Source organism: Canis lupus, chromosome 11 (assembly GCF_003254725.2).
Source record: "Canis lupus dingo isolate Sandy chromosome 11, ASM325472v2, whole genome shotgun sequence".
Lineage (NCBI taxonomy): Eukaryota > Metazoa > Chordata > Mammalia > Carnivora > Canidae > Canis > Canis lupus.
The window spans coordinates 67,336,243-67,362,884 of NC_064253.1; the positions used below are offsets into that span (position 1 = coordinate 67,336,243).

A 26,642-nucleotide genomic window follows, 5' to 3' on the forward strand; every position below is an offset into this window, starting at 1 on the left:
GATGGTAGAGGGGAGGGACTGTCTCTGAGGACTGCAAGATCCATCAGAGTGGGGGGGCCCCTGCTATGAAGACAGAGGCCCCACAGGGCAGAGGGCCTACTTCTGGCCACGACCAAAGGCCTGGCACCTCCCAGAGTGTGGCAGCTGGGATGCCAGGTGCAAGCCCTGATGCACCCCTCTCTACCCTCCCCAAAGTCCTCAGGCTGGTCAGAGGCCACTGTGGGCAAGGACTTGGTTAGGAGCAGGGCAGGAGCAGAGGCCTGGGAAGAGCAGCTTGCAGGCCAGAACACAGATTTGGGGCCTTAGCAGAGGCTGACCTGAGCCTCTGGTGAAGGAAGCACCCAGCAGTGGCGGGGAACTGAGGGGAGAGGCGGGTGCTGAGAGGAAGAGCAGAGGTGGCTTAGCTGCACCCCATCTACAGCTGGGCCCGTGGCTGCCTTGGTGGTGTCGCCTGCTGCGGGGCCCTGTCTGGGCATCTGACTCCGGTGCCTCGGCCCGGGCTTCTGTTTGTTTCTGGAGTCTGAGGACTGCACTCTGTCCTCTGTGGAGGCCGGTGTGAAGGCCACCCGGGAAGCCTTTGACCTGGGGGATGGGCAGCATCAGCTGTTGGGCTTGGGGGATTCCGCAGCTGAGAGTCATCATCTCTTGCTTACTTTTCTCCAATTCAAGATTTCTTTGATCCCAGAAGATAATCGACTACGTCGCCAGAAGACGCAGACGGTCCCAGACTGCAGAGAGCCAGTCTTCCACGAGCACTTCTTTTTGTAAGAGTCTGGGGCAGCCAGGCCCTCCAGGGGAGAGGGAAGGAATGTTTATCTGGAAACAACTCTGTTTGCCAAATCTAGAAGTAGATCTAAGCAGAAAAACAGTGACTTCTAAAGGATGTCTGTGTTTTCTCGTTCACTGGGGTCCTTGCATCCCTGGCACCGGGCCCAGCAGCGAGGTCCGTGGTGATAAGATATCGCTTGGCTGGTTCTCCCAACCAAAGTGCCCAGCCTGAGGCTGATGGCCCCTGACCAGTAGGGATTTTCCCACTGTGCCTCGGGCCAAGGCTTCTCTGTCAGTAGAAGAGATTTTCCAAGCTGTGAGATCCCTCCCCCTTATAAAACTTGCTACCCTCCCTGAGCCTCAGCTTCCGTAGTTGTAAAATGGGCTTAGGAGAGTAGTAGCCTCAGAGGGCTGATGTGTAATGAGACAGTGTAATGCACTATTGATGATGATGATGATGATGATGATGATTTTTCACCCCTTCCTGAACTCTGTGGCTGATGGGAACTAAAATTCACTAATTTTAGTGAAAATTAAGAACACTTTGGCTTTTTTTCAAACTGCACAAGGTAATTTTGCTTATTGTAGAAAAATAGATCAGCAAAGAGAAGAAAGGAGACCTCCCCCTGCACCCCCCAAGCTGTATTACTTATGACATGCCTCAGCTTATTTCTTCTCAGGTCTTTGGATTTGTGTGGGTGTGTATGCCTGTCTGTGTACGTGCAGGTGTTTACAAAAATGGAATTGTTCTATAGTATTGTGCAGGAACCTCCCTTTTGTCTCAAATGAGGTAATACAGACTTTTGTGTATGTGAATACTCACCCCCCTGCCCCCGCCCTATTGGTGCTTGAGTCTCTCTAACCAGTTCCTTATGGTTGTTTAGGTCATTTCTAAATTTTGTGTTTGTGATGGACTGAGGTGCGGCCCTGCTAACCCCCCAACCGTCTGGTTTGCTTTGCAGTCCTGTCCAAGAGGAAGATGAACAGAAGCGCCTTCTGGTCACTGTGTGGAATAGGGCAGGTGACTCCAGGTGAGGGGAAGCGCTGAGCTGGAGGGGAAGGCCTGCTCTAGGCCCCTGGTGGCAGCCAGGCAGCCAGCAGACAGCAGGGACTCAGTTAACGCTTGTTGGATGAATGTCGCAGTGGCAACATTAAATCTGAGATGCTGCCACCCCGTCGCAAGGACTGAGTTATCAAGGAGTGTCTGCTGCGCCCTTGGTATCAACAAGGCACCATGTTGGCCTCTGGGGATGCCAGCCAGCCTGCCCGTGGATTCTGCTCTCAGGTGTCTATGTGCAGGAAGGGACACCAGGTGCTGTGTAGACACAGATTACAGTAACAATATACACAGGCTCAGTTCCACAGGAGTAGAAGCTCCAAGGGAAAAAAAAAAGCCCATTTCTTTCTTAGTCATCACTCTACCTGGTGCCTAGCACATAGATGTTTTGTAAATATTATTTGAATGAATAAAAGATTGAATGAGTAATAAGGACAGTAAGTATGGGAAGGAGAGAAGTATGTAAGTAAGTAGGTATGGGAAGAGGGAAGGAAATTCATCGTGGGCCAAGGTGATCAAGGAAGACTTCATGGAAGAAATGGGATTGTGAACATGGGGTAGAGATCAAGAATAGGACAAGGAGGGGCAGTCCAGGTGGGTGGCTCAGCGGTTTAGCACCGCCTTCAGCCCAGGGTGTGATCCTAGAGACCTAAGATCAAGTCCCACATTGGGCTCCCTGCATGGAGCCTACTTCTCCTTCTGCCTGTGTCTCTGCTTCTCTCTTTCTCTCTCTCTCTCTGTCTCTCATGAATAAATAAATAAAATCCTAAAAAAAAAAAAAGAATAGGACAAGGAGAGAAGGTTTTGCATGAGCAAAGCAAGAGGCAGGAACATGCATGCCAGGCTTGGGCTGCCATGAGGAGGTGGTGTAGGAGGTACAGAGGTTTTATGTGGGAGAAGCCAAACAAGCTATGTTGCATGCTGCCTGGGACATAGGAGGCCGGATGTGGTCATTAGCTGGGGGTTTAGTGCAGCACAGGGGAGGGGTGCTGGGTGAGAGGGAGAATCAGCTGCCCAGCAGAGGTGGTAAGAGCACCTGGACTGAGTACCGTGGCCCCACTGTGAGCAGCCAGGGTTCATTCACCTGGTGCAGCCCAAGGAATCTGGGGGACCCTGAGGCCATGCATTTGTTGAGCAATCATAGAACCAAGTAGTGACCAGATCAGCTCTGCTCCACTTGCAGTTAAATGTTTTTTAGTATCTTAAATGTTATAGCTGGTATGCCTTTTTTTTTTTTTAAAGATTTTATTTATTCATTTGACAGAGGAAGAGAGAGAGAGAGAGAGAACACAAGCAGGGGGAGCAGCAGAGAGAGAGGGAGAAGCGGAGGCAGAGGGAGAGGCAGACTCCTCGCTGACCAGGGAGCCCCATGTGGGGGATCAGGACCTGAGCCGAAGGCAGATGCCCAACCGACTGAGCCCAAGGTCACATGGCCAGTAGGTGGTGGAGCCAGGATGGGGACCCAGGGAGTTAGACCCCAGAGTCTCACTCTCAATACTATATTGCCTCCTGGGGTACAAGCAAAAGGATGGAAGAAAAACTGGCGGGATATAGAGGGCAGGGCATGGCAGGGCAGGAGTGGGGAGCGATCTCAAAACTCCCTGGTGTTGCAGGAGGGTCAAGTACAAAGTAGGGACCAGCTGGAGAGATGAGATAAAGAGGTTGGTGTAAGCCAAACCAGATGCATCTGTAGGTGTTCTTTGGAGTGGGCTTCCTCCTAAGGTTGGTGGTTCCCCCCCTGGATTTGCATCAGAGTCCCGTGGGATACTTGCAAGGAACACAGCTTCCCAGGTGCCACATCACATGGATTCAGTCTGGTCTTCCTGGGCAGGGCTGAGGGATCTACATTTACCCAAGTTTGGGAGAACCTCATGCCCCGTGGGCTTGGTGTTTGGGAAGCTGGCAGTAGAGAGATACTGAGGGGTGTGAGCAGGGGAGAGGCAGATGTGTGTGTAGGGCTTTGGCAGGCTGAGGAGGAGCTAGGAGATCCTTGCCGTGATCTGTGAAAGAGATGCTTTAGGGATGGGGGAGGGGAGACAGACTTAGGAGGTGAGATTAATGGTACTTAGTGATGGTTTGGCTGTGAGAGCAGCAGGTGAAGTCAGGGATCATTCCTGAGCATCAGGCGGGGTCCCCCAGCCAAACCAGCATGCCCTGAAAAGGCAGGGAACCAGCTTTGGGTACCCTGAGATGGAGGGGCCAGAGAGCAGCCCGGTGAAAGCTGTGTAGGGGGGAGGCTTGCTGACACAGCCCAGAGGGAGAGAGAGGTCCGTGCCAAGGTACGGATGTGGGGGCCGTGCCCACCAAGGCGATGGCTGAAGTGGTGAGTTGGTGGGACTGCTCAGGGTGACAGTGAGTGACAAGGCTCAAGGGTCAGAATCCCGTCTTGGCAGGAAAGCCCGAAGAAGACAGAGGAAGGGTGTCAGAGAGTTGGAGGACGTCTGAGGAGCCCACGGGATGGAGGCAAGTCGGGAGCAGGTGCTGGAGGCAGGTGCCACACTGGGATCCACCACGGAGGTCTGCCCTCCTGTGAGACCAGAGCGAGCCGGGCAGGGTGCAGTTCATGTTTTTTGGAAAATAAAGTGAGGCCGGCGGGGAAAGTGAGTCAGCGCCCAGCGGGGAGTGTGACAGAGGCAGTGTCTCCACTTGTTGCCTATTTTGGGAAAGTGAGATTCCTTATTAAACTAAACACCGTGGAACTCATGGTCACAGTCCCAACCCAAAGCTCGAGAGGGACAGAGCAGGCCCAGGCAGGCCCACTTCAGAACAGATGGCCCCTCCGAAGCTGCCAGCACCACGGAGGCCTGCTCAGCTGCAGGGAGGCAGAGTGTTGATCCGCCTCTGAGCCAGGAGGCCGACCCAGCAATTGCAGGAAACTTCTGCCCTGCGGAACGCTCTCAAATCACACTGTGCTTCTCCAAAGCGCGGGCATGCAACTTAGCACCATCTAAGACCATTTACCGAGCGCTTCTCTGCGCCAGGCACCTTACCTACATTATCTCATTTAATCCTCCTAGCAACCCCGAGAGCGAGCAACTATTACTGTCCCTCTCTTCAGAGAGGAAGAAACTGAGGCTTCTTAAGGTTAAAGCACTTGCGTGAGGTTATTAAACACTTACCGTGTCCACTGTGTGTGGACATGGCATAGCAGATTCCATGTATCGTCTAATGCAATTCTCACGATGGTCTATAAATAAGGTAATGTTGCTGTCGCTCTCTTACAGGTGAGGACACAGAGGTGCAGAGAGGTTAACTAACTTGCCTAAGCTAATGCAGCTAGGGGGTGATGGAAACAATTCAAATCCAGGCAGCCTGGCGCCAAACCTATAGCTCGCTTGACCGTCTCACGCAGGCGATAAATGACTCTAAAGCTGTGCTGTTTCTGTGTCAGTACACTTGTTCCTCGGGGCCTGGGCTGCTTCCTATGGCATCTATCTATCTATCTATCTATCTATCTATCTATCTATCTATCATCTATTTAATTTATTCATGAGAGAGAGAGGCAGAGACATAGGCAGAGGGAGAAGTAGGCTCCCTGAGGGGAGCCTGATGTGGGACTTGATCCAGGGATCACACCCTGAGCCAAACACAGACCCTCAACCACTAGGCGACCCAGGCGTCCCTTCCCATGGCATTTATAATGTGGTTTTACAGAAATCATCCAGCTGAACATGTGGCGGCTACATTTTGAAACTCATAGGAGATAAAAGGGAAGCGTTTCATGACTTCTCACCATCCTTCCAGTGATGGCTGTAAACTTGGATTAGGGGAACAAGATGGTCTACAGAGACATTCTTGAGGAAGTGCTGGGTGATATCCCCTCATGGTGGCACAGTGGGTGCTGAGGGGAACCAGGCCTCAGGGCAGGAGATTTGGCTTAACTCCAGTATCACTGTGAGACGTTGGGTAAGTCCCTTCCCCACTCCGAGCCTCAGTTTCAACTGTGAAATGCAGTGAAAGATACAAAGGTTTCTTTTTTTTCTTTTCAAAGATTTCTTTAAGCTTTTACGTTGTGTGAGTTTTCTTTTTTCTTTTTTTTTTTTTTTAAAGATTTTATTTATTTATGATAGACATAGAGAGAGAGAGAGAGAGAGACATAGGCAGAGACACAGGCAGAGGGAGAGGCAGGCTCCATGCAGGGAGCCCGGCGTGGGACTCCATCCCGGGACTCCAGGATCGCGCCCTGGGCCAAAGGCAGGTGCTAAATCGCTGAGCCACCCAGAGATCCCCTTTTTTCTTTTTCTAAAGATTTTGTTTATTTATTCATGAGAAACACACACACACACACAGAGGCAGAGACACAGGCAGAGGGAGAAGCAGGGTTCCCCTGCAGGGAGCTGATGTGGGACTCGATCCCAGGACTCCAGGATCATGCTGTGGGCTGAAGGCAGGCGCTAAACCTCTGAGCCACCCAGGGATCCCCGGTTGTGTGAATTTTCAAGAAATTATAGACATTTTCAAAGTTATGCAAAAGTAGAAAATATCATCTAATTAGCCCTCATATACTCATAGTCCAGCCTCATCAGTTATCAATATATGGCCAATCTTATTCCCTCCACGCTCCCATGCATTCTCCCTTCCACCAGTGAATTCTTTTATTTTTTTATTTTTATTTTTTAAAAAAGATTTTTATTCATGAGAGACACAGAAAGGGGCAGAGACACAGGCAAAAGGAGCAGCAGGCTCCCTGTGGGGAGCCTAATGCAGGACTCAATCCCAGGACCCCAGGATCACGACCTGAGCTGAAGGCAGACACTCCACCACTGAGCCACCCAGGTGTCCCATCTAGTGAATTCTTTTGAAGCAAATCCCAGATATCATCTCCTCTCACCTCTCTCTCTCTCTCTCTCTCTTTCTCTAAAAGATGTCTTAAAAAGACAACCACAATGCCATCATCATGCTTGACAATTAATAGTAACTTCTCAATATCGTTGACTATGCAACTCAGCTATTTAAAAGTTTTGTTTGATGAGATGGTGAAGGCCAAACTGAAGCTTCCTATATCAGTCGTAGCACTTTTCAGAACCTGTGGCCAGAGAACAGTCTTAGGATTGTAATGTCACACACCACATTAAAAAAAAAAAGAACAAAACACACATACATTTAAAACACAGTCTCTTACACAAAGAGTATGTTCATTTATGGAGAGTCGGCTTGCTGTGTGTCATACCCTGTCCTGGGCATTCTAAGTCTTTTCTCTCTTTTAATCTACTTTCCAAGTGGGACCTCAGTGCCAAGCACAGTGCCATAACGTTAGGTTGTGACCTGACATAGGGAAAGAAAAGGAAAGAAGAGAAATGAATGGAAAAATATGTGTTCAATTTAAACCATCAAATTAAAAATAAATTGAGATTAAATGCGGTACTCCTGCAACAGAAAGTTTAAGGCCCCTGCGAGAGAGAGAGAGAATTAAAATTCATTCCCTGAAAATAATGCATTTTCATTGTGTGTGTGTGTTTCTTTTTTAAAGATTTATCTATGCATGAGAGACACAGAGAGAGAGGCAGAGGCATAGGCAGAGGGAGAAGCAGACTCCCTGTGGAGAGCCCCATGCAGGACTTGATCCCAGGACCCCGGGATCATGACCTGAGACAAAGGCAGATGCTTAACCACTGAGCCCCCCAGGTGCCCCTGCATTTTCGTTTTGTAGTTGGTCTCTTACCCTTTACTCAAAAGGTAACTGAGGCAAGTACTATTCGTCATGAGTGTTCCATGAAGCCTTCCCTCTGAGCCTTTGTACTGGCTGTTCCCTCTGCCTGACATGCCCTTCCTCTTCCTGTCCCTGACTTAGCTCTTCAGGCCTCCTCCAGCATCTCCACTCTCCCAGAGCTTTCAGCGTTTGTTGCCCACACTGTCCATCTGTCAATCTCACCCTGTTGAGTGATATTCCTTGTATTGCTGCCTTGAATTGCTATTTAAATTCCTGCATGTTTGTCTTCTTTCCTTAATGCCGCGGCTCTTTGCCCAGTGCCTGCCAACCAACCACAGGCATGATGGATTTGTCCATTTGTCAAGACTTCACTGAGTGCACCGAGCCCTGAGCTCAGGGCTTAGCATTCAGAAGTAACCAAGGCTCAGCCCCTGTACTGTATGCCCATACACTTTTCAGGCAGTCTCCAGGGTAAGCACTAGTTCCCAAGATTATAAACTGACCAGTACAAAGCCGTGTACTCAGATTACACGTAAAAGAAGTCTTTCTTCCTCCCAAGATTTTTCAAAAGCAGGCTTCAGGAGTAGCTAATTGAAGAACACTTAGAGTTTCCTGCTTATGGACATTAATTGTGACAATTTACTTGGCCTGAATTAGCATGAAATCATTGGAGGCCCCTTAGCAGGGAAGCAAAGCTCATGGGAGGCTATTAACCATTTAGCATTCTCTAAGCACCAGGGAATGAAAATTCCACTTATTGAAGAGCAACAGGCAGAGGAAGCCTTTATTACAGCTAAAGCGTCATGCTTGAAGATTTAGAAAGTTACAGCCATAGCCGGTGTGAAAGGGAAGTGTGCAACAAGGAAGTGTGAGCACCTAGATACCTGCTCCTGACCGTGTTGACAAAATTAAATCAGTGGTGAGGACTTTGGCAAGGTCTTGACAAGGCTTTTCTGGAATGGCAACTCCGATCAGCGTCTGTCGCTCGCCCATGATGGCCACTGTGGCTGTTGTTGCTGACTTGGCCTCTTCCCAGGAGGGAGGAGTTCTTGTTTCTGGTGCTGGGCTGGGAAGATGGATGTGGGAAGGGTTGCTTTCCTGGGGTGAGCACACTGTCCTCCTTGGGTAGATTATTAGCATGGCCTTGAATGAGGGAGGGGGCAAGGAAGGGGGGGCAGTGGCGCCCAGGCTGCAGGAAGTGAGGGCGGGGAGGGGGATCCGGGGAAGTAGCCCAGTGACAGGAGCTGGGGAGGCACAGCCAGGTGCAGAGTGTGCAACTGTGGGGCAGGTGACCAGTTCTGAGGATCAGTCCCTAGTGTTCTGCAGCCCTACCTCTCCCTTGACTTGGCTGCCTGTGAGAAGCTGTTTTGTTTTGCTTGGGACTGTCAGGTGGTAAGCTGCCACCCTTTCCGGAGAATGCAAACAGTATGTATTTATAGAGACCTGGTCCACTGGTCCTTGACTGGGGCAGGCTCAGGCGGCGCCCTGCAGTATTCTCAGGGCAGCTTTCTCTAGACTTGCAGTCTGGATCCCACCTTGGACTCATGGTGTCTGGTCCCCGGAGGCTGGCTCTGGGGCGCAGACCTTGGACGGGCTCTTCAGAGGGTTCTGTGGTCCACGCCTAGTTACAGCCACTGGCCTCACTCGGGCTGCTGTAGGCCAGGTTCTGGGGAGGCACATCTCTAGGGAGTTCACTGCCCATCTGGGAGGCTCAGTCCATCTTTGGCTTTTCGCTTGTGTCTTCCACAGTGTTTGCTCAATCCCTTCTGTGTGTGGGTCCCTCAGATATTGAAGGATTAATGCTTCCATCTAAATACTCATATTGTTTCTCAATCAATAGCTATTAAACCAGTCTCTGGGGCAGTCTGAGTTGGGGATGCTCTAAGAAAGGGGAACAGAAAAATGAAAAAGCAGCTCTATTGTTAGGATAGAGAAAGATATGTTAGAATGGAAGTATTTTCAAATACTTATATACTGTTTTTCTTTTCTGATTACAAAAGTAACACTTTTTTTCCCTGTGAAAATTTGAAAACACTGAAAACCCAAAGAAGAAAATCAAAACCCCTCTAATCCCATTTACCGGGTACAACCATTTTTAATATTTTTGTGAGCATCTTTCTCATTAAATTACTGATTTGTAAACTTCCTTTTCTCTCCCAGTGACAAGATAATTTTTTGAATTTCATTAATATTAACCTTTGCCATCATTACTGAAAGCTGCCAGGTATCATTCGGTCTCAATGGTGATTAGTCTTCCGGAACTTTTTTTTTTAAGATTTTATTTATTTATTCATGAGAGACACACACAGAGAGAGAGGCAGAGACACAGGCAGAGGGAGAAGCAGGCTCCATGCAGGAAGCCCGATATGGGACTTGATCCCAGGACCCCAGGATCCCAGCCTGAGCCGAAGGCAGATGGTCAACCACTGAGCCACCCAGGGGTCCCAGACTTTGAATTACTCTTAACCAAGGAGGACGTGACTGAACTCAGCCCCTTGCCACAGTGTGACACTCCCACAAGGCCTGACTCTGGCTCATGCCTATTTGTCCAGCTGGAAGCGGGTCAGGTCCGTCTCAACAATTTTTGTGTTGATTTGGACCTTGATCTGAAACTGTCCAGGAACTGCTAAGGTCCTACCTGTACCTGAGAAACACTTCTTGAAGTTGAGGTCCCATAACTTTTCAGTTGAGCATCAACCCACTGACATGGTTGCTGAAATTCCCGGTGGGGACTGACTTCTGATCCTTCCAGTACCAGAACAGTTAATGCTAAGTGAAGTAAGTCAGGCAGAGAAAGACAAATACCATATGATTTCACTCCTATGTAGAATTAAGAGACAATACAAATGAGCAAATAAAGAAAAAAGACAAACAGAAAAACCGGACTCTTTTTTTTTTTTTAATTTTTATTTATTTATGATAGTCACAGAGAGAGAGAGAGAGAGAGAGAAGCAGAGACATAGGCAGAGGGAGAAGCAGGCTCCATGCACCAGGAGCCCAACGTGGGATTCGATCCCGGGTCTCCAGGATCGCGCCCTGAGCCAAAGGCAGGCGCTAAAACGCTGCGCCACCCAGGGATCCCAAAACCGGACTCTTAAATAGAACAAACTGGTTGCCAGAAGAGAGGTGGGCCGGGGGAGCGGGGGGAGGGGAGGTGGTGCCCTATCTGGATGAGCACTGAGAAATATAGAATTGTTGCATCATTATACTGTACACCTGAAACTAATATAACTGTATGTTAGTTATACTAAAATAAGAAAAGAAAAAAAATCCCCAAAGCCTATGGTTGGCTCTGAGCTTCTATGGTTGGTGGAGGGAGTACTGCTTTCTGATGTAGGGGGCACAGCTTTCCCATGGGACTAGTTTTGGGACCTTGGGAAGGGGACCAGCTCTGAGCCTTGGCCTTTTCCTCTGTGAAATGGAGAAAATAAGCCCTTTCCACCCTAATTCACAAAGTTGGAAAGATCAAATGAGATGACGCGGGTACCAGTGCTTTGTAAACCACAGCGTATCGGGCAGACCTGGGGTGCACCCCGTAGAGCCCGGCGAGAGGGTGCTGACTCAAGCCTCTGTTGTTCCCCCAGGCAGAGTGGACTCATTGGCTGCATGAGCTTTGGGGTGAAGTCCCTCCTGACTCCGGACAAGGTGGGTCCCAGGGTAGTGTCCAGCAGGGTCATCCCACCAAGGCCAGGGTTAGCGCAGGCAGAGAGGCCTTTGTCTGGAAGCCCTTGGGTGGGGCTTCTGTCTTGAGTGCTTTGTGGCCTGAATCACACCACGGTTTAGCATCTGAGTGGCCAGGGCTTTGGGTCGTCTCCTTGGTTGGTTCTTGTCACAGATCGGTTGTCAGGCAGCCCCAAGGCCTGGCTCTGGGGGGGCTCTGGGTCTGCCGTCTGCCACATCAGGACCCTGGCAGGTCCCTCGGAGTTCCCAGCACTCCTAGACTTGCCCCGGAGGAGGACGGCTAGGTGGTTCTCATCCTCCTGACATTATCTATTAGGTGTCGTGTTGTTGGTCTAGCAAGTGCTTGTGGGGTGGAGTGAGCAACACTAGCCTCTGTGGAGCTTTCCTTTAGGGTCTTCTGACCGCAGCACTGGCTTTATTCCCTCTGGGGAGATGCTCCATGGGGACTGCTCAGGAGCCTCAGGTGCCTACTTTCTGGCCTCTCCATCCCTCTCTCATTCCCTCCCTTCTGTTCTGTCAGCATTCATTGGGCTCCTACTGTATACCAGGCACAGTGCTAGGCACATCAAAGAGCCTAGGCACCACCTGGTGGGGAGGCAGGCGTGCGAGTAGACCGCTGTTCTCCAGGGACAACAGGCTGTGGGAATTCAGCAGAGAGGAAGACCAGCTCTGCCCGGAGCATCAGGGAAAGCTTCCTGGAGGCGTAGGCGTCACAGCTCCCTCCGGGGCAGGACGGCTGGAGTGTCTGTCTCTGCAGCGATGATGCTCCTGAGGGAGACTCTCTAGCTGCTGCTGTTTGAGGGGGAATTGGTGGCTGCCCGACCTGTGTCCCCTGCCTCCTCTGCCTGAGCGTGTCATGCCTTCTCTCGTAACAGGAAATCAGTGGCTGGTACTACCTTCTGGGGGAAGACCTGGGCCGGACTAAACACCTGAAGGTGGCCAGGCGGCGGCTGCGGCCCCTGAGAGGTACGTGCACACCACCTTCAGCTTCCCCCCAGACACGCTGCTCCACCCGCCCCTGGGGCTTCTCCCTTCCCTCCCTGCCCCTGTGTTTTGTGGCATCTGTCACCCCTGGCTGCGATCAAGTCAGGGGTCCAGGGGCTTCTCACGAGCACCTGCTGGAATGCAGGCTGCAGGTAGCACTTGCCCACAACACCTTATTTTTGGGGCTGGACATCCCCGGGAGAGGATTATATGCCTGACCCTCTGTGGTTCAGCTCCCTCCATTCTGCCTTATAGAGAGCTGGGTTTCGGGAGCTTCCTGCTACGCTCCTTCCCAGGCTTTGGTGCAAGGATCCTTCCCAGGTTGCCTTACTGGCCTTAGGGCTGTCCACCTCGATAGGCAGGGCAAGTGGGCCCTGCCGTGAGTCCTGAGGCTCAGGATCCAGCTTTTGTGTTCCTTCTGTTCTGTTCTTCTTACATGCAGGCCTGGCTCTGATTCTCTGCTTAGCCTGAGCCCAGGTACCCCCATGTCCTGGAGGCCGGCAGTGATCTGGACAGCCACCTGGGCCTGGCACCCTGGCCTCGCCCTCTGGGTGGTCTCTGGAATGGACTCTCTGTGCCAATAGAAGCGTTCTGACTCTGCTCTGTCATCTTCCAGACCCGCTGCTGAGAACACCAGGATGTGGGGATGCTGAGAACGGGGAGAAACTCAAGGTAGGTGGGGACGGGCCTGGGCAGGACTGGCAGGGCCTGGGCCCCTCCCTGGGCTCTTACGTGGTCCTGGTCTGTCCCTTGGCCCAGGAGACCCCTAAGCAGGACTGCATTTGGTGCCCGAGACTCAGGTTCACTTCAAGCTTGGAAACTCAGCAAGTCATGCACTTTTTTCTAAGGATTTTATTTATTTATTCATGAGAGACACACAGAGAGAGGCAGAGACGCAGGCAGAGGGAGAAGCAGGCTCCCTGCAGGGAAGCCGATGCGGGACTCGATCCCAGGACCTGGGGATCACTCCCTGAACTAAAGGCAGACGCTCAACCACTGAACCACTCAGGCATCCCAAGTTATGCATTTTTAAGGGATTATTTCTTGTGCTTTTCTCCAGTTGCTCATGGTTAGGGCAGCAGTGGGGAGAGAGCCAGGCCCAGGCTCTGGAGATGGAGGCATCTGGAGATGGAGATGGCTCTGGATCTTCCTGACTTTCGAGCTGTTGAATCCGAGTCTCCCCTATCCCCCAGGTCCCCTCGGATGGCTGGTTTTCCCCAGCACTGTGGCTGAATCACCCTCAGCTTAGGCCTGTTGTCAGGGAGCAGCTGTGAGTCTAAACCTGAGACCAAAGACTTCTTATTCCACTAGGGCTTTGAATGGAGAGAGAGGAACCTTCACATCAGGATTTTAGGGCCTTCCCCCAAGTTCATTCCATCTCTCCGTGGGACATGGTCTTCTCTAACAACTGGGAGAGGGAGAACAAACTCCCTGTGACTGAGAAGCCCCTCTGTGCCAGATGTTGTTGTTCCCTGCTTCAACCCTCACTGCCACCTCTGTGGCGGGCGTGACTTCCCCATCTCACAGATACCCAGGTTCAGAGATGTTCGGTCACTCTCTGCGATCACGCAGCCAGCAAGTGATGGAGGCAGGACCCCAAGCAAGGTCTGGCCACCTGAGTACACTGTGCCACACTGCCTCCTGTGCGTGACCTACTTGGGAAGATACGATGGCGTGGTTTCCCTTGATCACAGCTTACACAGAGGTGTATTATATTCTACAAAACGTTTTTCCTTTCATTTACTCGGTTCATCCATTCACTCACTCATTCACTCATTGTTTAAGCATTCTCACGGGCCAGACCCTGTGCTGGGTGCTGGGTGCTGGGTGCTGGGGCAGAGCTGTGAGCAAGTCAAAGCTGCCTGCCCTCATGCAGCGTATAGTTTAGAGCTGCCCTGTGCAATAATATGGTAGCCACTAGCCCCTGAGGCTGAAACACGAGTGGTTGAAACATGGTTAGTATGACTGGGGACTGGAGTTTTTCATTTTATTTAACTTTAATTAAGTCAGATTTACCTTGCACATGTGTCTTGTCACTACCATATTGGACAGCACAGTTATTAAGTTATTCAAATAACTTCCTGGCTACTGTATTCTGTGGCTTCATTAAGAATTTAAAACCTTCCAGCTTCCGGGGCACCTGGGTGGCCCGATCGGTTAGGTGTGGAACTCTTGATTTCGGCTCAGGTCATGATCTCAGGATCATAGGATCAAGCCCTGCATCAGGCTCCACCCTCAGCATGGAGCCTGGTTGAGATTCTCTCTTTCTCTTTCTCTCTCTCTTTTAAATAAATACATAAATCTTAAAAAAAAAACAAAAAACAAAAAACCCTAGCTTCACTGGCGGAGCTGCAAATACCTTTCTTCCTCTCTCTGTACTTGCCAAGCACAGAGAGATTAGTGACCAGGGAGCCCTACTGGTGGTTTGTGGGAATGATGCGACATGGACGGCAGTGCTGCACGTTTCCAGGTGGCTTCATTCTGGATCTGCACACAGGCCCTGACCCAGGGGGACATTGTTCTGAAGCCCGCTTGATTTTCCTGGGCTTGCACACCCAGAGGGGCCCATGGGACCCAGCACCGAGGGGGTGGTTGTTAGAGGCCTGGTTGGGCTGGGGGAGGGCTCCCAGAGGTCACCCGCTCTAGTCTCCCATTGTGCACATGGGGAGATGGAGACCCAGAAACCTGCGTGATCTACCCACTGTCATGGCCACCAGAGCTGGGCTGTACCAAGGGACACTCCCTGGCCTCAAGGACATGAGTGGCCGGGTGGGTTTCCTTAGGGACGGTGAGGAGGGTGTAAGGGGCGCTGGGCTCACCAGGTACTGCTCTACGAGGTGGAGAACAAGACTGGGGTTCTGTGACCTTGACCACTGTCATCCCCAGCTTCTTGGTGGGTAAAGGAGGAGGCCGGATCATTTGGTGATTGGAACTCCCTTCCTGATTTGCCTTCATGGGCCCGGGGTGTCATCAGATGCTTAGAGCCGCCCTCTTGGTTGGCCAAGGAAACGGACTTTTAAGTAGCTGGTGAACGGCAGCCTGTTCCTGGGACTCCCGTCGTTTCAGGTTCTGGGTCTTGCCTGGGATGTCTGTGAGTGCAACCCCCTCAGGCGTCCTTGGATTCGTTCGATTGTGTTAGTCCCCTGGACTTGCTCCCGGGGACAGCTGGGGCTTGCAGGGGGAGGTGGCCTTGTTACAGAGGGGCCGTGTTTTCTGCCTGGGTTCTCCTCCAGCCAGGGGTGTTTGTGAGAACATTGGAATCACAAAGTGGCCCACGGCGGAGAATGCAGCCAGAACAAAGGCGCCCTCTCCCCGCCCGGGCCCGGGGAATACTAACTAGTTGACAGGAATTTTAATATAAAACTCTCCCTCTTCCTTGTCACTCGGAGGTTTCAGGAAGCCTTCGGGCTTATCGTGCCGAGGCACACAGCACAGACAGGGCTTGGGGAGGTGAGAGGTGATTTCCTGCCATTCTTCTGCGGGGCGGGCTTCCCAGGGCGGTCATGCCAGGCTGACGGGGCGCAGTGCGGGCTCCCACTGCTGGGGGGAGAGCTGGGATTTCATGGGGCGGCAGCCGAGACGGGACCGCAGCCATGAACCGCTTCAATGGGCTCTGCAAGGTGTGCTCGGAGCGCCGCTACCGCCAGGTGGGTGCTCGGCCCTCGGGGGTGCCGGGCTGTGGCCGGGGGCCGGGGCGGGGGCCCACCTGAGCGGGACTTCTCCTCCCCCGGGGCCTTCCTGGCTTCTTCCTGCCCCTTGTAGGTTGGCTTCAATCCGGGGCAGGCCGGAGGCCGGAGCGGGCCCCGACGTCCCCCCTTTACCCGCGGCCCCTCTCTGGGGGCAGACCGGGCCCAGCTCTGCATCATCCTAACCCGGACACGGTGGTGTCCTCGGCGAGATTATCTGGTTGATTTGCTGCGGTTTTTACCTGGGGGCAGTGTGGGTTTAAAAAAGGGACCCCAAGCCTGAGATGGGAAATGGCCGAGCAGCTAGGTTTTGTGCTTTTCCTAACTTCATACTTCCTCGAACTTGCCCTACGTCTCTGATGGGACAGGATCCCCCACTGTATGTGTGTGATCATGTGTTTTCACGTGTGTTGGTGTGCGCTTACACGTGAGCTGGGATGTTGCGTGCGTATGTGTGTGCACACGATGTGCCCCCTGGTCGCTGTGATGCCTTGAGGTGGCTCTGGAGTCCTCAGGCTCCAGAGCCCATCCTCACAGACGGGCTTGGCCTCTCAGCTGCCGCTTCTGGGATGTGGGGCAGAGTGGGGGTCATGATCTCTTGGCCTCAGGGCTTTTCTGGGACCATGTTGGACATGTTTTCTTTTCTTTTCTTTTTTTTTTTTTCTTTTTTTCACGTTTTCTTTTAACAGCCAGGACTGGGGTCAGGGCAAGTGAAGGAAGGGACGTCCAGATTTTGGGAATGGCCAAGCTGATGGAAGCTCAGGAGTGGTTCTGACTTTTTTTTTTAAGTTTTATTTATTCATGAGAGACACAGAGAGAAGGGGAGAGACACAGGCAGAGGGAGAAGAAGGCTCCACGCAGGGAGCCCGATGTGGGACTTGATTCTAGGACCCCAGGATCACACCCTGAGCCAAAGGCAAAAGCTCAACCGCTGAGCCACTCAGGCGTCCCAGGAATGGGTCTGATTTTAGAAGTATAGAAAAGCTCCTCTGGGGCAGCCCCGGTGGCCCAGCGGTTTAGCGCCGCCTTCAGCCCGGGGTGTGATCCTAGAGACCTGGGATCGAGTCCCGTCAGACTCCCTACATGGAGCCTGCTTCTCCCTCTGCCTGTGTCTCTGCCTCTCTGTCTCTCTGTGTGTATCTATCATGAATAAATAAATAAAATCTTAAAAAAAAAAAAAGCTCCTCTGTATATTGTAATGACCAGAGTGGAGTGTGGGTCCCGACTGCTGCAGACAGACAGCCTTCGGTCCTCGGAGGGGCCTCCTGTGCGCGGCTTGCTGCCACCCACCCGTTCTCCCTAGCATCCTGCCCAGCTCTCAGGGCCCTGCCTATACCCCCGGTCCTGCTGGAGCCCCGCAGAACAGCCCCAGTGACCCCAGTAGCTGGGTGCAGGGTGGCGGGGTGGAGGACGCTGTTTGGGAAGTGGAGGTTTGTGGCCACCTGGGCCGGTGGGCCAGAAGACAGGCACGCCGGCTGTCACAGCGGAGCGAGGCACGAGTACGGACAGGGCCTGGCGCTGACATCCAAGATGGATCCTATGCTAGGAACCAGCACCAGCTCTTACCCTCTTTTTTTTTTTTTTTTTTAAAGATTTTATTTATTTATTCATGAGAGAGACAGAGAGAGAGAAACAGACACACAGGCAGAGGGAGAAGCAGGCTCCATGCAGGGAGCCCGATGTAGGACTTGATCCTGGGATTCCAGGATCATGCCCTGGGCCAAAGGCAGGCGCTAAACCGCTGAGCCACCCAGGGATCCCCAGCTCTTACCCTCTTTACCCGAGGCTCAAGAGCATGTCTCTAGACCTCTCTGAGCCTCAGTATCCTCGCCAGTGGAGGAGGGTTGGTAATATCCAGTGATGGTGCCATGGGGTAGATGGAATGTCGTGTGCAAAGTGCCTGGGGCAGGGCCTGGGAAGTACATATAGGAAATAAACAGTGGCAGTTAGGGATTGGGATGGAAGCCCAGGTGGGGCAGAGGATCAGAAAGCAGGCAGGAGGGCCGAGGTGAGGTGCCGGCCTGGGTGAGATCTGGGAGCAGTGACCGGAAGGCGCAGGAAACTCCCAGCTGCCAACGTCCCCGAGCCTGGGCAGGCCTGCTCCCCACATCTCCTGACCCTGCAACCCCAGGTCCCAGAGGAGGGCTGAGCGCTGGGGGCTGCCACTTGCTGTCTTCAGGCCTCAGCTTCCTCTTCTGTGAAGTGGGGATAGGAAAACCAGTCCTGCATTCCCCCTGGGGCTGCAGCGACGATCCAGTTCTTTGGGGACTGTCCTCTCACCGTAGTGAGTGCTCATCATGGACAGAGTGTAATTCTGCTTCCTTTACGCAGTCCCACCCCTCACTCGGGGCCAGGAGGGGAGCTTGCTTCCTGGCACCCCTTCCTCTTCCCTTCCTTCCCAGCCCCCAGCTGACTTGGATGGTTGTCTGGGCTGGTTCTTCTTAGGCTGATGCCTTGAGAGGCAGAGGGGACTAGGTCTACAGTCCCTCCTGGACGAGGGGACCGGGATGTGGAAGGGGGAGGCTCTTTTGCAGGAGTATACTTCTCTCCAGATTCAACCCTGGGGCCAGTCCCCAAACTACTAGCACTGAGCCCATGGGTGCCAGGGCCTGTTTACCTGTTTGTAGAGCCAGGACCCCAGGCAGGAGGGGTTGTGGCCCTTACTGGGGTCAGAAGGGGAAAGGTCTAGAAAGACTGGAATGCCAGCTCCTGCCTGGGCTGAAGGTAGGATGAGAGGCCCCGTGAAGTCCTTGCTGCTCGCAGGGAGTGGACCAGGCTCCTGACATCTCCCCTTAGCCTCAGCCTGGGCTTTGCACACTCACTCCACAGTTTGTTTTTCTTTCTTTCTTTCCATTTTTTTCCTCTTCCTGTCTTAGCTGCGTGTTTTCCCAGAATTCTTATGGGAACAGAGTATTTTCCTGCCCCCCTCCCCCTTCCCCTTGTCTGTCAGATTTCCTGTTTTACAAACTCGCTTTGAATCCAGGCCCAGGGCTGGTGGGAAGCAGAGCCTCCGGGGCCTCCCCGACAGCCTCCAAGGCCCCTGGTCACCCTGGGTCCCCCGGCCCTCCCCTTCCTCACGCCTGGCCTGTGGGACAGCTGGTAGGTGAATGCCAGGCACCCAGCCTCAAGGATACAACCCCTAGAGGAAGGGGACAGGAGTCTCCTGAAAAGGCCGCTGGCCCTTGACCTTTTCTAGCGTGCTGAGCTGGCTTCTCCTTCAACCTGCCTGGGACACCCTCCCTCGTGCCTCACCAGGGACCTCTCCATGTCCACTTCTCCTTGGAAGTTTCTTGGGACCCCAGGGAACCCCTTTCCTGGCTTCTCCTCCCTTAGGTCTGTCACTTTCTCACACCTGCTCTGAGCAGCCTGGACTCACTCCTTGGGCGAGCAGGGCCCAGGCCTGCTGTACCCCACCCACAGCCTCGTTGGCAGTGCACGGAGGGAAGTGTAGCAAGGCTGAACTGAACTGAGCCAGCAGATAGCAGTGTACCCTGACAGTTCCTGCTGCTCCTGGGACCGCTCTGCGCTGTCCTCACTAAGCGGTTGCTGAGTTCCTGGCATGCACTAAGCCTGCCTTGCACCAGCCCGCCATCCAAAGTCAAACACAAGGAACTATTCCCAACTCGGTTCTTGGTTCTCGTACTTTGCTCCATGGCATGTTGAGTCCTTTGCTTTGGAGAGATCTGCATATTCTTGGGGCCCTCCAGGAGCCAGAGGTCAAGACTTCAGCCCTCTGGGCAGCCCTGGTGGCGCAGTGGTTTGGCGCTGCCTGCAGCCTGGGGTGTGATCCTGGAGACCCGGGATCAAGTCCCACATCGGGCTCCCTGCATGGAGCCTGCTTCTCCCTCTCCCTGTGTCTCTGCCTCTCTCTCTCTGTGTGTCTATGAATAAATAAATAAAAATCTTAAAAAAAAAAAAAGACTTCAGCCCTCAAGACCTCGGTAGAACCTGGCATGCATGCAGTAGGAGCTCCATAATTGTGTGTTGCTTTGCAAAGAGGGTGCGCAGGGCCTTTTCAGGGGACTTCTGAAGGACGGTTGTGGACCTGCCATGCAGCAGGCACTATGAGGTCAGTGGCTGGTGTAGGTTTCACCAGGAGGCCTGTCTGTGCCCTTACCTGCCCCCTCACCTGGGAGCCCTCACTGGATGCCTCAAGCCCCAGCAATGGCCTTCCCTGAGCCCCTAGCCCTTGTTCCCTGGCCCTTGTCCTGAGGTTGTGAGTGTGTATGTCCCTATCTTCCTTCCTCTGTGCTCTGGGCCACCTGGGTGGGTGGGCTTTGTCCCTGGGCTGATACTCTGTGAGCCCCTGAGGGAAAAGAAGAGGGGCCCGAGGAGGCAGTGGATCACAGGCAGTGGAGGCGTGTAGGTCTGGTGGGCTCTCTGGACTGGACCATGTGTCTGTGGGGCCTGAGGAAGGCAAGGCTTGCTCTTCCACGACTCTGTCCACCCTGGGCCCTTCCCCATCAGCCTGGACTTACGTCCTGAGCTCCCAGCCTTCCTGCTTGGCCCACAACCGAGTACTAAAGATGCCTGGGCCAAGGTAGGGACAGCAAGGGCTGGCCAGCCTCCTTCTTGGCCCCAGCTCCCTTGGAGAGGAGGGTGGTTCTGGAGCAGGGTCTGTGGGCTTCCCAACCTTGGAGCAGAGGCAGCAGCCTTGTGGCTCCTGGGAGTAACCATGCAGGGCTGTGTCCTAGATCACCATCCCGAGGGGGAAGGACGGCTTTGGCTTCACCATCTGCTGTGACTCTCCGGTTCGAGTCCAGGCAGTGGATTCTGGTAAGTGAGCACGCTTCTCGGGTGATGCCAGCCTCGCTTGCCGGCCACGTGCCTGGCTTCGCCCACAAGATGTGGGATCTGAAAGGGGCGGGGGGCCCACAACAGTGTCCCACTTTTTCAAAACAAAAGAATAATATTTTTAAATGACCACAGTCGAAGGCTGAGGTTTATGAAAATATATTCATCATTTTCTTTGGGTTGTTTTTATCAAAATGAAAATAGATTTTTGTATTTTGCTTCCCAATCATGTCAAACAGGAACGAAACCTCTATTTTCAGTAAGGGCCGCATAGGAAAATAAGAATCACTGTGGAAGCCGTGACTCGAGGTCCTTTGACAGTGTCAGGAGCTTCACAGGAGCCCTTGGGTGGCTTTTCTTTGTCCCTGCAGGAGGTCCAGCGGAGCGGGCAGGGCTGCAGCAGCTGGACACCGTGCTGCAGCTGAACGAGAGGCCCGTGGAGCACTGGAAATGCGTGGAGCTGGCCCATGAGATCCGGTGACTGGGCCAGCGGGGGGCTTTGGGCCTCGGGCTAATGGCACCCCCCCCCCAGCCCCCAGGGAACCAGGCCTGCCCTCCTCCCCTCCTCTGTGCAGCTGTGAGCAATTCACTTTGCCCCTCAGGGAATCAGCTTCTTGGCCTGAAAATGGAAGGTTCAGGCTCCGAGGAATTTTGAATCCCTCCGCCCCCTCCCCACAGCAAATAGCAGGGAAGAAGCTCTCGAACGGACCCTGCGGTTCCTGTCACTGCTCCAGGGAGTCACTTTCTAGTCTGAGCTCATTAATTGCTGTGACCTTGGAGCTAAGCCTGTTGTTTTTAAAGGAATGTGTAGATCTCGCAAATTTTTCGAATGCATGCTTAAGACATTATTCTTTAGGATATTGGGGTCCCCCTTAGTTTCGACACGCTAGGGTGAAACTCTCATGATCATTTTAGGTATACTTCTAGAATAGAGAAGTTGCAGGGGGGTGGCTCGCTTGCTCCTCCTTGCTTACACTTTACCCGTTACCGTGACCGACATCACTTAGCGGAGTTGCGTATTCTTGTTTAACCTGGCCTTGACCTCAGGGTTCTTCTCAGCCACTGCAGGTCAACCAGAGTTGACTGGTGGAAGGGACACTTTTGCTGTCTCAGCTCAAGATGGTCTCTTACCCCTGGGGTTTGGGGGTTTTCTCTCCCCCACCCCCACTCTGGTCCTCTGCCCTGTTCTGTTGTAGGCCCCGCCCTGGCTGACTTTCCCCAAACTCAACCTCTTTGTGTGAACCTCCCCTCCCCACCCAACTGTAGGAGCTGCCCCAGTGAGATCATCCTGCTTGTGTGGCGCATGGTCCCCCAGGTCAAGCCAGGGCCGGACGGCGGGGTCCTGCGGCGGGCCTCCTGCAAGTCGACACATGACCTCCAGTCACCCCCCAATAAGCGGGAGAAGAATTGCACCCACGGGGCCCAGGCACGGCCCGAGCAGCGCCACAGCTGCCACCTGGTGTGTGACAGCTCAGATGGGCTGCTGCTCGGCGGCTGGGAACGCTACACCGAGGTGGCCAAGCGTGGGGGCCAGCATACCCTGCCTGCGCTGTCCCGGGCCACGGCCTCCACGGACCCCAACTACATCATCTTGGCCCCATTGAACCCCGGGAGCCAGGTATGGACAGCTGGTCCGGCGAAGGTGAAGAGTATGGGTCCCTGGCCTCGCCCAAAACTGTGTAGGGAGGAGCTGCAAGGGGCTGGAGGTGTTCGGTCAGGAGGCGGGGGTACGTGTTCACTTCCGCCACCACGGGGCTGTTCTGGGTAGAGAGGGAGCAGATGGATCTCTGTATCCCTGGGCACAGATCCAGGCCCGAGGAACGTCACAGGGAGGAAGATTTCACCTCAGAGGAAGGAGGAGCTTGCTGCCAGTCTGTGCTTTCCTACAGTGGGGAACGGGCTGCCGTGAGAGGGGTGAGCCCCCTGTAATAGGTGGGAAAGCAGACCCTGCATGATGGCACGGTGGGACGAGGAGTAGGTGCACCAAAACGTTAGTCCTGGGGCACACTTTGGGAAAAAAAGTGTCCTGAGGTCAAATACGTTTGAGAAATACCCCAAACTCTCCTCCTCTTCTGGGAGATTCCCAATGTGTAATAGCCTGCTCGAGGCTCTGAGGGTATCCTGCAGTCAAGGCTGGTTTGACCCAGGCTTTCCCCAATTCCCCTGACGGTGTCCCCCCTGTGGCAGGGTCATTAGTGTCCTACAGTGCCAGTGTTCCCGGGAACACACTGGAGCAAGCTGCCATCAGGAAAGCTGGGGACTCAGCCAACGGGTTACACTGGATGAAAGATAAAGCTTTGTTCAACTCTAACATTCTAGAGGATTCTGGATTCTGTAATCCCTCCAAGTGCCTCCACTGCTCCTTAGCCAGGCTGCTGGGCTTTGGTGCCCTGAGGTGCTCCCTTCCTTTCTGCAGGCTGCTCACCTGGTTGTCCTTCCCCATTCCTGGGGTGGAAGTGATCCTTCTATCTTCTTTTGCAGCTGCTGCGACCTGTGTACCAAGAGGATGCCATCCCCGAAGGTGGGTCTTTCCCCGGCGGCTATGGCCTCCCTGTCCCAGATAGCTGTGGGGTCAGCTGTCAGGATCCCCAGCGTGTTGACCCAGACTCTCTCTTCCCACCATACCTGTTCTCCCTCGCTGAACCAGTGTCTTTCCTCCTTGGAACCTGAACTGAGAAGGAAGAAGGGATCTTCCCACAGCAGTCTAAGAGATGGTGTTTGGGATTCTGGGCATCTGACTGGGATTCATTCCATTTTACTGAGCAACTAATATACGTTAGGTGCCGCCAGCAACATGCTGGGGCCGCCCAGGAGGGGGGCATGGAGGGCTCGAATTGGAGTTGCCTGACTGAACGGACCCATGTCCCCTCCCTGAGCCTCGGTCCAGTGAGTTCAGGGAGTCCAGTTTCTTTTTCTATAAAATGGGGCTGACACTTCCCACATCAGAGAGTTGTTGGGAGGGGTAGAGGAGAGACTGGCTGTGAGGGTCTGCCCCCTGAGGGAGGCGACACCCAGGACAGTTGTCTTTGAGCTGCAAGGGTGTCTCTGTCCTGGTTCTTCTCCGCTGGCCTCTGAATCCAGGCCTTATGTTTTAAGAGCCCGGGAGAGAAGCTGAGCTCAAGACCCGGGCCTTCTCCCAGGAAACCTGAGATACCAGTCTTGGTGCTGGAGCTGGCGTAGTGTTCCTGATGGTCCTCCACGTGCCTGCTGGGGTCCAGCCCCCTCGAGTCTGTCTGGTGTCTGGAAGGCAGTGGCCAGCCTTGCCTGGTGGCCCTGTGCTCCAGCCCTTTCTCTAGTGCCTACAGAACGCATGGTGACTTCCTTCCCGGAGAGGGGCCTTTTCCTAGCTCCTTGCGGACTCACTTCCTCGCAGCCTCCCCATCGGTAGTGTGAACTCGATGCTGGCTTATAGCAGGGACTTGGAAGAGCGCCTGTGCCTTGGGGCGGGGGTGGGGGGGGCTCCCATCAGGCTCAGACCTGCTGACGGAAGGCATCTTCATTCTCTCCAGGGCAGGCCATTTGGATGGATGAGCCTGGTCTGTTGGAAATGCATCTGTGTTCCTTCTGGGGAGGAGTCTGATGGTTATTCAACCTTGAGTTCTTAAAAAGCTTTTAGTCAGCGCATTAGGTTAGAGCGGGGTGTCACCGCTAAATGGTGACTTCATTAAGGCAGGGCCTGGCCGGCTCCTTTCTGCGGATCCGGTGCTGGACCCGGGGTGTGGCAGGCAGCCGGTGCTCAGTAGAGTTTCAGCCGAGGGACTGAGTGAAGGCGAATGGCTGGTGGCTGCCAGGGTTGGAAGGCCGGCCACGGAGCCCAGGAGCCGGAGAGGTGTGCTGCCTGCGGTGGGCGAGTCGTGTGGGACGGAGTCCTCCTACCCTGGGTCCACGTTTTGATTCCCCCCTGAGAATATGGTATTTAGTGACTCAAAAGAAATCATCTAAGCTGTGAAGAGAGATGGACAAGTACAGAGATGATGACAGCGTTAATAACAGTGGTAGCTTTTTAAAAAAATATTTTATTTATTTTATTAGAAAGAGAGTGAGCACGAGCAGGGGGAGGGGCAGAGAGAGAAGCAGACTCCCTGCTGAGCAGGGAGCAGGATGTGGGGCTCTATCCCAGGCCCCTGGGATCATCACCCGAGCTGAAGGCAGTTGCTTCACCGACTGAGCCACCCTGGCGCCCCAACAGTGGTAGCTTTTTGAAGGCATTGTATTGAGAACTTTGATCTTCCTTCCTTCATTTATTCCTCATGGTAATAGTGTTTTTCGATATGCAAGGACATCTTGGCTCTTTATCAGCAATCGAGTCTTCATAGCTTCCCGTCCTGGAGCTCAGAGGAAGGAGCGGCACTGAACCTTCCCTTAAACACACTTGGGGTTCTCCAGAGGCCGGGGCTGTCAGCAGGGTGCCGACCTCTGTCTCCTTCTCTGGCTGGGCCACCTGGCCTTTCCGGGAGGAGGGTTGAGTCATCCAGAGCTGAATGGGATCTGGTGCCCTTCTGAGGCCTAGGGCACTTGCTGCTTGTAGTTGGCATATTCCCTGGGGCCCTGGTGCCCTCAGTATTGTCCCCTGCCCTGCAAAGGGGCCCAGCCTCAGATTCCCCACTGCCAGAGTGGGATGGCTGCCAGGGCTCGCCTCGGAAGCCAGAGGAAAGCCGAGTAATTACTGTGTTTGGTCAGTGAAGCAGGTGTTCTAGCAAAAAGGGGTGACATGGAGTTCAGACCAGAGGATGTTAAGAGGTAGCAGGTGGGAAATCACGGAGTTTGGCTTCACAGAGCTGAGCAGCTGGGTTGCAACCTGGATTGTTTTTTTAAAAAGATAGTTCAGAAAATCCTTTTTGGGGAGCCATGCCCCCTTGCCACGTGTTATCCAGGGGTGTGTAGAGATGGGGCTCTCAGGCATGACTGCTGGATAGGTTGGGTTGATGTTGCTTTATACCCTATACTGGTCAAGTGTCCTTGGGCAGGTCTCCCAGCTACTCTAGGCCTCACTCAGTTGCCTGGTCTATACAGCGGGGCTCAGCACACCTTCCCCACCCAAAGGCACAGGTGTGGCACCCGGCTTACTTCTGGCTCTGTAGGCCCAAGGCGAAGATGCTGTGACAGCCCTGTGCAGCTGGGCTAAGGAAGGGAAGAGACAGATTCTTTTCCAAGCCTGAGACGGGACGCACAGGGCCCAGGTTTTGGCCTCTGCAAGTGGTACCCTCTAATTTTGGTCTGTTTTGCCTCGGTCCCCCACTTGTCAGTCCCGTGTGGTTTTGCCTTCTCTGGTCTAGGCTTGGTCATGTTCTGTTAGACTGTCTTGTCTAGTTTCAGGTAGACCCTGTGATATCTCATTCACAGTATGGTTTGGGGCCTGGCAGGCCTGTCCTAACACCAGCCCTGGTGGATGCACTGTCTGTCAGCTTGGGTTTGTGCTAATCCCTCGTGCGCTCCACTCCTATACCGATCACTAAGCTGTTTCCCTTCAGGCCTGTTGTGAGAGCCCCCCATCCCGCCCTCAGTCCCCGCGCCCTCCCCAGCCTGGGCGCACACTCTTTCTACTCTCTTGCCTCCTTGAAGAGGCAGGAAGTGGTTTAAGTTATTATGGTTTGAGTCCTGCCCCAAGATGTGGCTGTGATCGGTGGTCACTTGTCATGGGGATCTGACTTGTTTTTCTCACCCTGATTAGTGAGAAGGGGCATGTGGTGGGCGGAGGAAGTAAATGTGAGATCTTCTGAGCTGAGTCTTTCCTTTGAGGCTGCGGACCTTGCGTTGGCGGGGAGCTTCCCCGAGACTTAGCTCAGACCACCTTTTCACCCCTTGGCTGCCAGAACTGGGGTTGGGTGCGAAAGGACTCCTAGGTCCTCGGACATGGGCCAGACATCCAGGTCAGTTGCCCATACAGGAGGGGGCCCAGGTATATGCTGAGCCCTAATGCTTGCTCTGCCCTTGACCTACCCACCAAGCTAGTAAGTAGAGGAGTAGGATTTGGGCACAACCACAGGGCCTCAGAGCTGGTGTTCTTTCCTCAAGAACTGGG

General features: G+C 53.5%; 1 protein-coding gene across 9 annotated transcripts in view; it reads left to right on the top strand.

The window, feature by feature from the left end:
- RGS3 (regulator of G protein signaling 3) overlaps positions 1–26,642 on the top strand; it is a 137,909-nt gene that overhangs the window by 34,623 nt on the left and 76,644 nt on the right. For 6 of the 9 annotated variants that reach the window (XM_049116373.1, XM_049116372.1, XM_049116370.1 and 3 more), the window contains 9 exons: positions 670–764; positions 1,731–1,799; positions 11,060–11,120; positions 12,032–12,122; positions 12,757–12,812; positions 20,521–20,602; positions 20,992–21,097; positions 21,887–22,238; positions 23,102–23,141. In XM_049116373.1, the coding sequence (XP_048972330.1) occupies positions 670–764; positions 1,731–1,799; positions 11,060–11,120; positions 12,032–12,122; positions 12,757–12,812; positions 20,521–20,602; positions 20,992–21,097; positions 21,887–22,238; positions 23,102–23,141 (952 nt within the window). Of the gene's footprint in view, positions 1–669; positions 765–1,730; positions 1,800–11,059; positions 11,121–12,031; positions 12,123–12,756; positions 12,813–15,388; positions 15,788–20,520; positions 20,603–20,991; positions 21,098–21,886; positions 22,239–23,101; positions 23,142–26,642 lie in introns of those variants that run through there. The other 3 variants (XM_049116382.1, XM_049116374.1, XM_049116375.1) reach the window with 3 other exon arrangements.